Raw genomic sequence first — 13574 nt, forward strand, 5'->3', positions numbered from 1 at the left:
TAAGGCCTGGTGCGGCCAAATAGATAAAGAAATAAAAGAAGTGTAAAAAAAAAAAACAAAAAAACCCCACTACATATACTAAGACAATTAATCATGAAAAAAATTCAAGATTGATCCTAATTTCTAGGTAAGGTTGACAGTGGAATTCAGAGTACGGCTCTTGCAGTTACCTATTTGAGCTTCAGTATTAATGCAACCTTTAACCACAATAATATATGAACTCCTATACTTAAGTAATAAAGCTCTTTTCACTAGAATCATAATGGCTGGAATCGTCACTAAGATTTGCTCCCTCTCTTATATTTATGTCATTAAGCACATTTACAAACTAAACAAGTTCTTTAGAGGATGGAGGAATACGACCAACAAAAAAATTAATATTAAATTGATCTGGGTGTTTATTGGTGACTCTGACATTGTATCTGTTAATAACAATCAACCTTAACACAAAAACATTTTTAAACATGCCTAAAAAAACTGCACAGGGTTCTGCTTCCAGTGACAACAAGCCAAGTCTCCTACAGATAACAATTACGTATAGTAGACAAAACATTAAAAAAAAGAGATTTGAAGACACTGGAACATCCACAAAGGATACACCGGAGGAAAAGCTATACCCAGAAGGTGAGAAAGTCACTGGATCTGCTTGCCCTATATATTTTGTTTTAATGGCTCTCTGTCTGAGGCATACTCAGGGGACAACTAAAATTCTGAAATAAGAACTGCAGTCTTTCTGGTTCCAAATCGGAAGACAGAGTGGAGGCAAACACACTGGCTAACAAGTGAGGAAGAAAAACCCAGAAAGGAAAGGGTCACAGTTCTCAATCCTTCCTGTTAACTCTACTAGTCTGCAGCTGAGTCAGGAAATACACATTTGAAGCAGAATCCGAGCAGCCCATCTAAGTCCAAGGGAACAGACTGGAGACATCAGCTGCTGCTCACCGTAAGGGAGACAGGGTTCAGGGTCTATGCCCAGCAATTCAACTGACGGCTAAAAGAAACAAACAACAAAACAAACAAAAGAGACCATAGCAAAAATCAACAAAGCCAAAAGCTGGTTCTTTGAGAGGATAAATAGAATTGACAAACCATTAGCCAGACTCATCAAGAAACAAAGGGAGAAAAATCAAATCAATAAAATTAGAAATGAAAATGGAGAGATCACAACAGACAACACAGAAATATGAAGGATCATACGAGACTATTATCAGCAATTATATGTCAATAAAATGGACAACTTGGAAGAAATGGACAAATTCTTAGAAAAGTACAACTTTCCAAAACTGAACCAGGGAGAAAAAGAAAACCTTAACAGACCCATCACAAGCACAGAAATTGAAACTGTAATCAGAACACTTCCGGCAAACAAAAGCCCAGGTCCAGACAGCTTCACAGCTGAATTCTACCAAAAATTTAGAGAAGAGCTAACACCTATCCTACTCAAACTTTTCCAGAAAATTGCAGAGGAAGGTAAACTTCCAAACTCATTCTATGAGGCCACCATCACCCTAATACCAAAACCTGACAAAGATCCCACAAAAAAAGAAAACTACAGGCCAATATCACTGATGAACATAGATGCAAAAATCCTCAACAAAATTTTAGCAATCAGAATCCAGCAACACATTAAAAAGATCATACATCATGACCAAGTGGGCTTTATCCCAGGGATGCAAGGATTCTTCAATATCTACAAATGTAATACACCACATTAACAAATTGAAAAATAAAAGCCATATGATTATCTCAAAAGATGCAGAGAAAGCCTGTGACAAAATTCAACATCCATTCATGATAAAAACTCTCCACAAAGCAGGAATAGAAGGAACCTTCCAAAGCAAACCATTCAATATCACAGTAATCCAGGTCTATGCCCCAACCAGTAATGCTGAAGAAGCTGAACGGTTCTCTGAAGACCTCCAAGACCTTTTAGAACTAACATCAAAAAAGATGTCCTTTTCATTATAGGGGACTGGAATGCAAAAGTAGGAAGTCAAGAAACACCTGGAGTAACAGACAAATTTGGCCTTGGAATACAGAATAAAGCAGGTCAAAAACTAACAGAGTTTTGCCAAGAGAACGCACTGGTCATAGAAAACACCCTCTTCCAACAACACAAGAGAAGACTCTACACATGGACATCACCAGATGGTCAACACTGAAATCAGACTGATTATATTCTTTGCATCCAAAGATGGAGAAGCTCTATACAGTCGTAAAAACAAGACCGGGAGCTGACTGTGGCTCAGATCATGAACTTCTTATTGCCAAATTCAGACTTAAAATGAAGAAAGTAGGGAAAACCACTAGACCATTCAGATATGACCTAAATCAAATCCCTTATGATTATACAGTGGAGGTGAGAAAACAGATTTAAGGGACTAGATCTGATAGAGTGCCTGATGAACTATGGATGGAGGTTCATGACATTGTACAGGAGACAGGGATCAAGACCATCCCCATGGAAAAGAATTGCAAAAAAGCAAAATGGCTGTCTGGGGAGGCCTTACAAAAATAGCTGTGAAAAGAAGAGAAGCAAAAAGTAAAGGAGAAAAGGAAAGATATAAGCATCTGAATGCAGAGTTCCAAAGAATAGCGAGAAGAAATAAGAAAGCCTTCCTCAGTGATCAATGCAAAGAAATAGAGCAAAACAACAGAATGGGAAAGACTAGAGATCTCTTCAAGAAAATTAGAGATACCAAGGGAACATTTCATGCAAAGATGGGCTCAATTAAGGACAGAAATGCTATGGACCTAACAGAAGCAGAAGATACTAAGAAGAGGTGGCAAGAATATACAGAAGAACTGTACAAAAAAGATCTTCACAACCAAGACAATCACGATGGTGTGATTACTCACCTAGAGCCCGACATCCTGGAATGTGAAGTCAACTGGGCCTTAGAAAGCTAGTGGAGGCGATGGAATTCCAGTTGAGCTATTTCAAATCCTGAAAGATGATGCTGGGAAAGTGTTGCACTCAATATGCCAGCAAATTTGGAAAACTCAGCAGTGGCCACAGGACTGGAAAAGGTCAGTTTTCATTCCAATCCCAAAGAAAGGCAATGCCAAAGAATGCTCAAACTACTGCACAATTGCACTCATCTCACACGCTAGTAAATTCTCCAAGCCAGGCTTCAGCAACACGTGAACTATGAACTTCCAGATGTTCAAGCTGGTTTTAGAAAAGGCAGAGGAACCAGAGATCAAATTGCCAACATCTGCTGGATCATCGAAAAAGCAAGAGAGTTCCAGAAAAACATCGATTTCTGCTTTATTGACTGTGTGGCTCACAATAAACTGTGGAAAATTCTGAAAGAGATGGGAATACCAGACCACCCGACCTGCCTCTTGAGAAACCTGTATGCAGGTCAGGAAGCAACAGTTAGAACTGGACATGGAACAACAGACTGGTTCCAAATAGGAAAAGGAGTACGTCAAGGCTGTACATGGTCACCCAGCTTATTTAATTTCTATGCACAGTACATCATGAGAAACGCTGGACTGGAAGAAGCATAAGCTGGAATCAAGATTGCCGGGAGAAATATCAATAACCTCAGATATGTAGATGACACTACCCTTATGGCAGAAAGTGAAGAGGAACTCAAAAGCCTCTTGATGAAAGTGAAAGAGGAGAGTGAAAAAGTTGGCTTAAAGCTCAACATTCAGAAAACGAAGATCATGGCATCTGGTCCCATCACTTCATGGGAAATAGATGGGGAAACAGTGGAAACTGTGTCAGACTTTATTTTTTGGGGCTCCAAAATCCCTGCAGATGGTGACTGCAGCCATGAAATTAAAAGACGCTTACTCCTTGGAAGGAAAGTTATGACCAACCTAGATAGCATATTCAAAAACAGAGACATTACTTTGCCAACAAAGGTCCGTCTAGTCAAGGCTATGGTTTTTCCAGGGGTCATGTATGGATGTGAGAGTTGGACTGTGAAGAAAGCTGAGTGCCGAAGAATTGACGCTTTTCAACTGTGGTCTTGGAGAAGACTCTTGAGAGTCCCTTGGACTGCGAGGAGATCCAACCAGTCCATTCTAAAGGAGATCAGTCCTGGGTGTTCTTTGGAAGGACTGATGCTATTGCTGAAACGCCAATACTTTGGTCACCTCCTGCTAAGAGTTGACTCATTGGAAAAGACTCTGATGCTGGGAGGAATTGGGGGCAGGAGGAGAAGGGGACGACAGAGGATATGATGGCTGGATAGCATCACTGACTCGATGGACATGAATTTGGGTAAACTCCAGGAATTGGTGATGGACAGGGAGGCCTGATGTGCTGCAATTCATGGGGTCGCGAAGAGTCGGACACGACTGAGCGACTGAACTGAACCTCAACATAATAAAAGCTATATATGACAAACCCACAGAAAACATTATCCTCAATGGTGAAAATTTGAAAGCGTTTCCCCTAAAGTCAGGAACAAGACAAGGGTGTCCACTTTCACCACTACTATTCAACATAGTTTTAGAAGTTTTGGCCACAGCAATCAGAGCAGAAAAAGAAATAAAGGAATCCAAATTGGAAAAGAAGAAGTAAAACTTAAAAGACTCCACCAGAAAACTAATAGAGCATGAATATAGTAAAGTTGCAGGATATAAAATCAACACACAGAAATCTCTTGCATTCCTATACACTAATAATGAGAAAATACAAAGAGAAATTAAGGAAACAATTCTATTCACCACTGCAACGAAAAGAATAAAATATTTAGGAATATATCTACCTAAAGAAACTAAAGACCTATATATAGAAAACTATAAAACACTGGTGAAAGAAATCAAAGAGGACACTAATAGATGGATAAATATACCATGTTCATGGATAAGAAGAGTCAATATAGTGAAAATGAGTATACTACCCAAAGCAATCTATAGATTCAATGCAATTCCTATCAAGCTCCAAACGGTATTTTTCACAGAGCTGTATGGAAATACAAAAAACCTTGAATAGCCAAAGCAATCTTGAGAAAGAAGAATGGAACTGGAGGAATCAAGTTGCCTGACTTCAGGCTCTACTACAAAGCCACAGTCATCAAGACAGTATGGTACTGGCACAAAGACAGAAATATAGATCAATGGAACAACAGAAAGCCCAGAGATAAATCCATGCACCTATGGACACCTTATCTTTGACAAAGGAGGCAAGAATATACAATGGAGAAAAGACAATCTCTTTAACAAGTGGTGCTGGGAAAACTGGTCAACCACTTGTAAAAGAATGAAACTAGAACACTTTCTAACACCATACACAAAAATAAACTCAAAATGGATTAAAGATCTAAATGTAAGACCAGAAACTATAAAACTCCTAGAGGAGAACATAGGCAAAACACTCTCCAACATAAATCACAGTAGGATCCTCTATGACCCATCTTCCAGAATATTGGAAATAAAAGCAAAAATAAACAAACAGAACCGAATTAAGCTTAATAGCTTCTGCAAAACAAAGGAAACTATAAGCAAGGTGAAAAGACAGCCTTCAGAATGGGAGAAAATAATAGCAAATGAAGCAACTGACAAAGAACTAATCTCAAAAATATACAAGCAACTCCTGAAGCTCAATTCCAGAAAAATAAATGACCCAATCAAAAAGTGGGCCAAAGAACTAAACAGACATTTCTCCAAAGAAGACATACAGATGGCTAACAAACACATGAAAAGATGCTCAACATCACTCATTATCAGAGAAATGCAAATCAAAACCACAATGAGGTACCATTTCAGGCCAGTCAAAATGGCTGTGATCCAAAAGTCTGCAAGCAATAAATGCTGGAGTGGGTGTGGAGAAAAGGGAGCCCTCTTACACTGCTGGTGGGAATGCAAACTAGTATAGCCACTATGGAGAACAGTGTGGAGATTCCTTAAAAAACTGAAAATAGAACTGCCATACGACCCAGCGATCCCACTCCTGGGCATACAGACGGAGGAAACCAGAACTGAAAGAGACACGTGTACCCCAATGTTCATCACAGCACTGTTTATAATAGCCAGGGCATGGAAGCAACCTAGATGTCCATCAGCAGATGAAGGGATAAGAAAGCTGTGGTACATATACACAATGGAGTATTACTCAGCCATAAAAAAGAATACATTTGAATCAGTTCTAATGAGGTGGATGAAACTGGAGCCTATTATACAGTGAAGTAAGCCAGAAAGAAAAACACCAATACAGTATACCAACGCATATATATGGAATTTAGAAAGATGGTAACGATAACCCTGTATGCGAGACAGCAAAAGAGACACAGATGTATAGAACAGTCTTTTGGACTCTGTGGGAGAGGGCGAGGGTGGGATGATTTGGGAGAATGGCATTGAAACATGTACAATATATGTGAAACGAATCGCCAGTCCAGGTTCAATGCATGATACAGGATACTCGGGGCTGGTGCACTCGGATGACCCAGAGGGATGTGATGGGGAGGGAGGTGGGAGGGGGGTTCAGGATGAGGAACACGTGTACACCCAAGGCGGATTCATGTCAATGTATGGCAAAACCAATATAATATTGTAAAGTAATTAGCCTCCAATTAAAATAAATGTATTTATATACATATAAAAAAGAAACAAACAAACAAAAGCAACTCTCCTCAAAGACTACAACAGGATCCACAATCCTACAATGAATTATTCACAGTATCTAGGTTTCAATCCAAAGTTACTCGATGTAAAATAAAACAGGAAAATGTTACTGTATGCAAGAGAAAAGATGATAATCAACAAAGACACGCCAAGATGACTCAAATTTAGTATAGCAGACAGGATTTTAAAGCCATCATTATAATCTAGGTCAAAGCCACACAGAAAATATGTTCAAGATGAATTTAGAAAAACAGGAAGCTTAGAAAAATGGGATATTTTAGAGAAAAAGAAACTATAAGTAACTGAAATCCCAGAAGGAATGGACAGAAATGGGGCTGGGAAAAAATTTTCTTTAGGAAAAATAGGTAAAAGTTCTCTAAATTTGTTAAAAGACATAAATTTACAGGTTGAAGGAACTTGGCAAACCCTGAGAGGAACACATGAAGAAAAACCACACCAAGATATAACACAGCCAAATGGCATAAAACCAAGTGTGTATAAAGAGAAAGTCTTTAAAGTAGCCAAGACGACTTTTTCCTCTAATACATATTTAGCTGTTTAGAGCAAAAATTATAATACTGTGTTGTGGGATTTATAGCACACATAGATATAAGGCATATGACAATTAGAACAAAAAGATGGGGAACAGTAAATGGAATTATATAGTTCCAAGGTTCTTATATTTTACATGAAGGGGTACAATGCTAAAGAAGACTGAAAAAGTTCAGAACATACATTGTAATTCTTATGTCAACCAGACTGACACAAAATAATAATACAAAGAGCTGTAGCTAAATGGAAAATAGAAATATTAAAATGGAATTCTAAAAAATACTCAACCCAAAAGAGGTAGAAAAGGAAGAAAAGAGAAACAAAAAACACAGGATAAATAGAAAACAAATAGCAAAAAGAAAAACTGAAATCCAACCACTTTAGTAATTGCCTTAAGTGTAAATGGAATAAATAGCCCTTATAAATAGCAGGGATTCTCAGACTTGGATAAAAAGGAATACCTAACTATATGCTTGGAGAAGGCAATGGCACCCCACTCCAGTACTCTTGCCTGGAAAATCCCATGGGCGGAGGAGCCTGGTGGGCTACAGTCCATGGGGTTGCTGGGAGGCGGGCAGGACTGAGTGACCTCACTTTCACTTTTCACTTTCATGCATTGGAGAAGGAAATGGCAACCCACTCCAGTATTCTTGCCTGGAGAATCCCAGGGACAGAGGAGCCTAGTGGGCTGCCATCTGTGGGGCTGCACAGAGTCAGACAGGGCTGAAGCAACTTAGCAGTAGCAGCAGCAACTATATGCTGTCCATAAGAAACACAATTTCCAGCCATACGTAAAAAGAATTAATACATCATGATCAAGAAGAATAGCAAGTTGCTTTAATACTCCAAAGTTAATAAATGTAACCCAACAACAATAAAAGAAAAAAGGGGAAAAACCCTGGAAACATACCTGTTCCCCATTGACAGAACAGATAAATACCATGTACTGCTGGAATACAATTTAGCAATTAAAACAAGGAAAAGGAAAAATCTGCTGATATATACAAAAACATGGATGAGTTTCAAAAACATCACATTGAGTGAAAGAAGCCTTAATCTGAAGACTGCTTAGTATATGCTTCTCTTTATAAATGAACTCCTACAATAGGCAACACTAGCCCATGGTTAAAAACAATGAGAATAGTGATTGCCTCTAGGGAATGGGGCAGGGTGACAGGAGCCTGGATTACACAGGTTTATGTAGTTTATGCACATTATTCTCTGTGATTTTTTTAAACCGCAAATATTAAAATCTAGTTAATGATAAGCACACTGAAGTGTTTAGGGCTGAAATATTATTGAAGCCTGTGAGTTAATCTAAAACACATTTTTTTTTGGCTGTGCTGTGCAGCGTGTGGGATCTTAGTTACCCGACCAGGGATGAAACCTGTGTGCCCTGAGTTGGAAGCACACAGTCTTAACAACTAGACCACGACTTTTTAGGAAAGTCCCTAAAATATATGTATTTTTTTAAAAGCTAGATTGATGAATGACTATAGTGCAAGGAGATCCAACCAGTCCATTGTGAAGGAGATCAGCCCTGGGATTTCTTTGGAAGGAATGATGCTGAAGCTGAAACTCTAGTATTTTGGCCACCTCATGTGAAGAGTTGACTCATTGGAAAAGACTCTGATGCTGGGAGGGATTGGGGGCAGGAGGAGAAGGGGATGACAGAGGATGAGATGGCTGGATGGCATCACTGACTCGATGGACGTGAGTCTGAGTGAACTCCGGGAGTTGGTGATGGACAGGGAGGCCTGATGTGCTGTGATTCATGGGGTCGCAAAGAGTTGGACACAACTGAGTGACTGAACTGAACTGAAGAGATGTCATAAAGCAAATACAGCAAAACGTTAACTACTGTAGAATTTACTTGGTGGATATATGGTGTGCGTGTGTGCTTAGTCACTTCAGTCATGTCCGACTCTCTGCGACTCCATGGACCATGGCCCGCCAGGCTCCTCTGTCCATGGGATTCTCCAGGCAAGAATACTGGAGTGGGTTGCCATTTCCTCCTCCAGTGAGAAAGTATGAAGTGAGTGAAGTGAAGTTGCTTAGTCGTGTCCGACTCTTTGCGACGCCACGGACTGTAGCCTACCAGGCTCCTCCGTCCATGGGATTTTCCAGGCAAGAATACTGGAGTGGGTTGCCATTTCCTCCTCCAGTGAGAAAGTATGAAGTGAGTGAAGTGAAGTTGCTTAGTCGTGTCCGACTCTTTGCGACGCCACGGACTGTAGCCTACCAGGCTCCTCCGTCCATGGGATTTTCCAGGCAAGAGTACTGGAGTGGGTTGCCATTTCCTTCTCTGGATATATAGCACTCACTGTATAATTCTTTTAAGATTTCTATAGTTTAAAGTCCTGGGACAGATCTTTTCAAATACAATGCCTTGCTACACTCCTTCAGACAAACTCTGAACAAATTTGAGGAAACAAATGGGTTTCCTCAAATATCAGAAACAGTAACCCCAGCTGTTTTAAACTTTTATTTCCTCTATGCTCTTATTATAAAAAAGGTCTGATGTATCTGTTAGCCTGTATTATGCTGATAGACTTTCAGGGTTGGAAGGAAGAGGCAATCATACTTGCTTACACCTATGAGTCCCAAATATTTAATACTTATCAACAGCTTTTTAAATTCCTTAAGCTTTCAGGGATTTTAGGTTGGAAATTTCTAATCTGGTCCAACTCCTCCTTTCCTGGGTATAACATGTTTATTCATCAGTAGTCTCTTCTCAAACCAGCATTATAATACACTACACTACAATGTGTCTAATCATAAGGGAAGACAGTTGGAAGTCTCCCAACCTACGCACTGCCACAAGGAAAAAGCTGATGATTCTGAAAAATAAAAATGGGGAAAAGCATGTACGAAGCAGCGCATACCTCCTGTTCTGCCTGATAAAGCTTGACAGTGATGTTCCTCTGGAAACCCACATCACTGGCGTCGTAAAACACCCCGAGACTCGTAATAACAATTGGATAGAGAACCCGGAAGCTCACGCTGACAACTCGGTCCTCAGACAGCCCTGATGAAGTGTCTTCCGAAAAACTGAATGCTTCAATCTCCTGATTCAGAACTAAGGAAGTAATAATGAGAAAAGGAGTTTTACACAATCAAACACAATCTTTTATTTTACCAATATGAAGTATGCTTGATAGCAAAATCTAGATTTGTTATCTAGATTCACAAATGGCAATACATTTTTAAAGTGCTTCAGAAAAACACTGCTTTCAGAAAAAAAAAAAAAAACAACAACAATTTATTTGTTAAGAACAAAATTTTCAGCCACATCTTAGCAAAATAATTATTAGAGGTACTTTAATAAACTTTTGCATATGCATATGTGCCTCTGTATGTATAAACACTATAGGGGAATATTAAAGATTGGATAAATGGGGAAAGGTTGGATAAATGGTGATATTAAAACAGTACTAACTGCAGTCATAAATAATGAGTACATTTAGTCTTGCTCTGCAAATTCCAAAAATCCTACTGCACGTTGAGCACTTTTTGTGATGTCGGGCAGTTATGACTGTACAAAAGTAACTGGAATCAATTCAAATAGCACTGGAAAGCTCTAGCCTATAGTACTGACAAAGATAAACACATTAAGCACAGCATTTCTGACCACCTACCATGTGCCACATACCATCAGATTTAATCTTTACAACTACCCTCTGTGGTTGTGGCATTATCTCCAGTTTACAGTCAGAAAATGAGCTCCAGAGATGTATCTGATTAAGGTCACAGCAAGTGACAGAGCAGAAATCAAACCCATACCTACTGACTTCAGATTCAGTGCTCTTTCTATTCCCCCAGAATCTAATCAATGACAAAAGCAGGCCTTTTGGGATGACTTTCTCAGCTACCATAAATGAATCAGGATAGACTACATGAAACAGTTAATATGGCTGAAAATATCAATGCCAGCTTGAGAAAGAATCTACAAACTTATTTTAAAAGATTATTCTACATTCTTTGTATGTTTTAGAGCTATGATTTTCCAACTCTGCAGGTCACACAGTCCCTGATGCAGGTCCTGTTAGTTAAAAACATTTGCACACATACTCATATTTATAAAATATATATGCATTGTCAATGTATTCAATATTAATTAAGGTTACATTTTATTTTCAGACAAGCAGAAATTCTGTTTCCTTCCCACACTGCAGAGGATCATTTGGATCCCTACCTTAGAGTTCCTAGTGTGCTATTTTACGCTTAGTAGCTGCTCAATAAAATAGGACTAAATAGAATTGTTGGCTCCTACCCACTTACAAACATGAGCAGGTGGGAAAAAAGGAGGATACAGATTTTGTCATGGGTTGGGGCAAGCACTGGCCAGACAGTCTAGACTCCAAATATACTGGAAAATAACAAAAATTTTTCTCTTTAATATTTTCAGTAAATAGGATATCCAAAGTGAAGCACATCTATTAAAGATTATAACATATATATTTATAAAATATACACATATTGTCAGTCAAGACATTCAATATTAATAAAGATTACATTTTATTTTCAGATACACAGAAATTCTGTTTTCTTCCCACACTTACCCAAATGATCCACTAGAGTGTGGGAAGAAAACAGAATTTCTGTGTATCTGAAAATAAAATGTAATCTTATTAATACCAAAATATTAATACTTAATACTTTAATATTAATACTTAATACCGTAAGTATTAATCTTAATACTGACAATAATATGTATATATTTTATAAATGAGAATGTGTAAATAAAATTATAACCATCTAGAAAAATTATTTTCTATCTAAAACAAATGTACCTTGAACTTCAAGCCATCTGGACACAAGATAGCCTGCTGCTCTGATAATCCTATTAATTAAACTTCTATACATCCAGGGTATCATGATGATTAATGTTCATGATGACCTTAAGGTACTGAAATAAATCTAAATGCCATTTAAATCAAAGCGATAAAATTAGATTCTAAATACTAATTTAGCTATACCTATTTTTACAAATTGGTAACCTAAATATTATATACATGAAAATTTTCTATTAATGAAAATCTTCACTCCTTTACTATTAATGAATAACAGCACTTAAAATAATAGAAAGTCTGGTTAAAGCTTTCTTTAAATTTGGCTTGGCCTGGATTTGAATTTCAAATATAATCTGTTCTCTTACATCATGGGTAATACAGTGTTTTATTAGGTTCGCGGCCCCTTTGGGACCTCAGCGAATGTTAAATGGAGACGGTCACTGTCACCCTCTCCCCAGAAAAGCACAATTATACGTAAAACTTTACTTACAACGTTAACCAAATTCATAGACATTCTAAGTAAGAAACATCTGTTTCACAATACAGACCTGAAAATATGGTCCAATTTATTTAAAAAGCTGATTACAACCCAATTTTATAAAAAGGCGGGTTTTCAAAAAAATAACAGTATTAAACACCGAACATATCCCAGAACTAAATACTTCATATGTATCAACTTATTTCATCCTCACGTCAGTCCTGACGGGGTAAGTATAATACTTTTACCTCCAGTTTACAGATCAGGACACTGAGGTTGCAAGTGGTAAATAACTGTTTGAAGGCCATACAGCTAGGAAATGGCACAGCCTAGATTTAAAGCCAGGAAGCCTGACTACAGAGCCCTTACTCCTAACCATTACTCTGCTGCTACCTACACAGGCAAAGTGCACATAATTATACACATGTGACAGGTCTTAAAACACCTGAAGTCATAATCAGTAGATTCAAGATGGGGGGAAGTTTAACCTCCCTCAGAACCAGAGCTGAACATAATAGGAAATGCTAATAAATAAAGGTATAAAGTTATCACCTTCCTAAAATTGTTTCCCTGGCAACACAGAGAACCTAATTAGGACCACTTGTCTTTAATCTTATCAGAGCTCCCACAAATTTTTAACTGTAAGGAATAAAATAAAATTATTGTGTTTTCTCTTTTTTTTTACTATTTCTTTTGTACCTTAGGCAATAGTTCTTAGAGAAAGGTGATTCATAAGATCTGTATCAAGGCTATTATAAATCAACAGGCTGGTGAAATTAGCAGTTTTCTGCAAGTTTAAACTTTACTAACTCAGGATTTATCTACACACAAGGAATTTCCAGACGTGTAGGAACCATACTGAAAAATAAACTCTCCTGAATCCTAAAATCATATATATATTCATAAGGAATCTTCACAGACGCACAAAGTGGTTAGTCTGTCAGAAAGGAGGAAAGATAAATTTCGATGAAAGTTTGATTTTAGTCTGCCAAAAATAGACTGCTATACTATTTATCTCAACAACTCTTCCTTAACATCAAATTTGCACAGTAGTCCCCCCGCCCCTTAACTGCAGTTCCGCTTTCCCAAGTTTTCAGTTACCTACATTTAACTACTGTCCAAAAACATTAAATGAAAAATTCCAGTAATAATTCATAAGTTTT

General features: G+C 38.0%; 1 protein-coding gene across 5 annotated transcripts in view; it reads right to left on the bottom strand.

Moving 5' to 3' along the window:
- B3GALNT2 (beta-1,3-N-acetylgalactosaminyltransferase 2) overlaps positions 1-13574 on the bottom strand; it is a 65698-nt gene that overhangs the window by 32968 nt on the left and 19156 nt on the right. For all 5 annotated transcript variants that reach the window (XM_006075487.4, XM_044942041.2, XM_044942043.2 and 2 more), the window contains one exon: positions 10026-10219. In XM_006075487.4, the coding sequence (XP_006075549.2) occupies positions 10026-10219 (194 nt within the window). The remainder of the gene's footprint in view (positions 1-10025; positions 10220-13574) is intronic.

The sequence above is a fragment of the Bubalus bubalis genome, chromosome 4 (assembly GCF_019923935.1).
Source record: "Bubalus bubalis isolate 160015118507 breed Murrah chromosome 4, NDDB_SH_1, whole genome shotgun sequence".
NCBI lineage: Eukaryota > Metazoa > Chordata > Mammalia > Artiodactyla > Bovidae > Bubalus > Bubalus bubalis.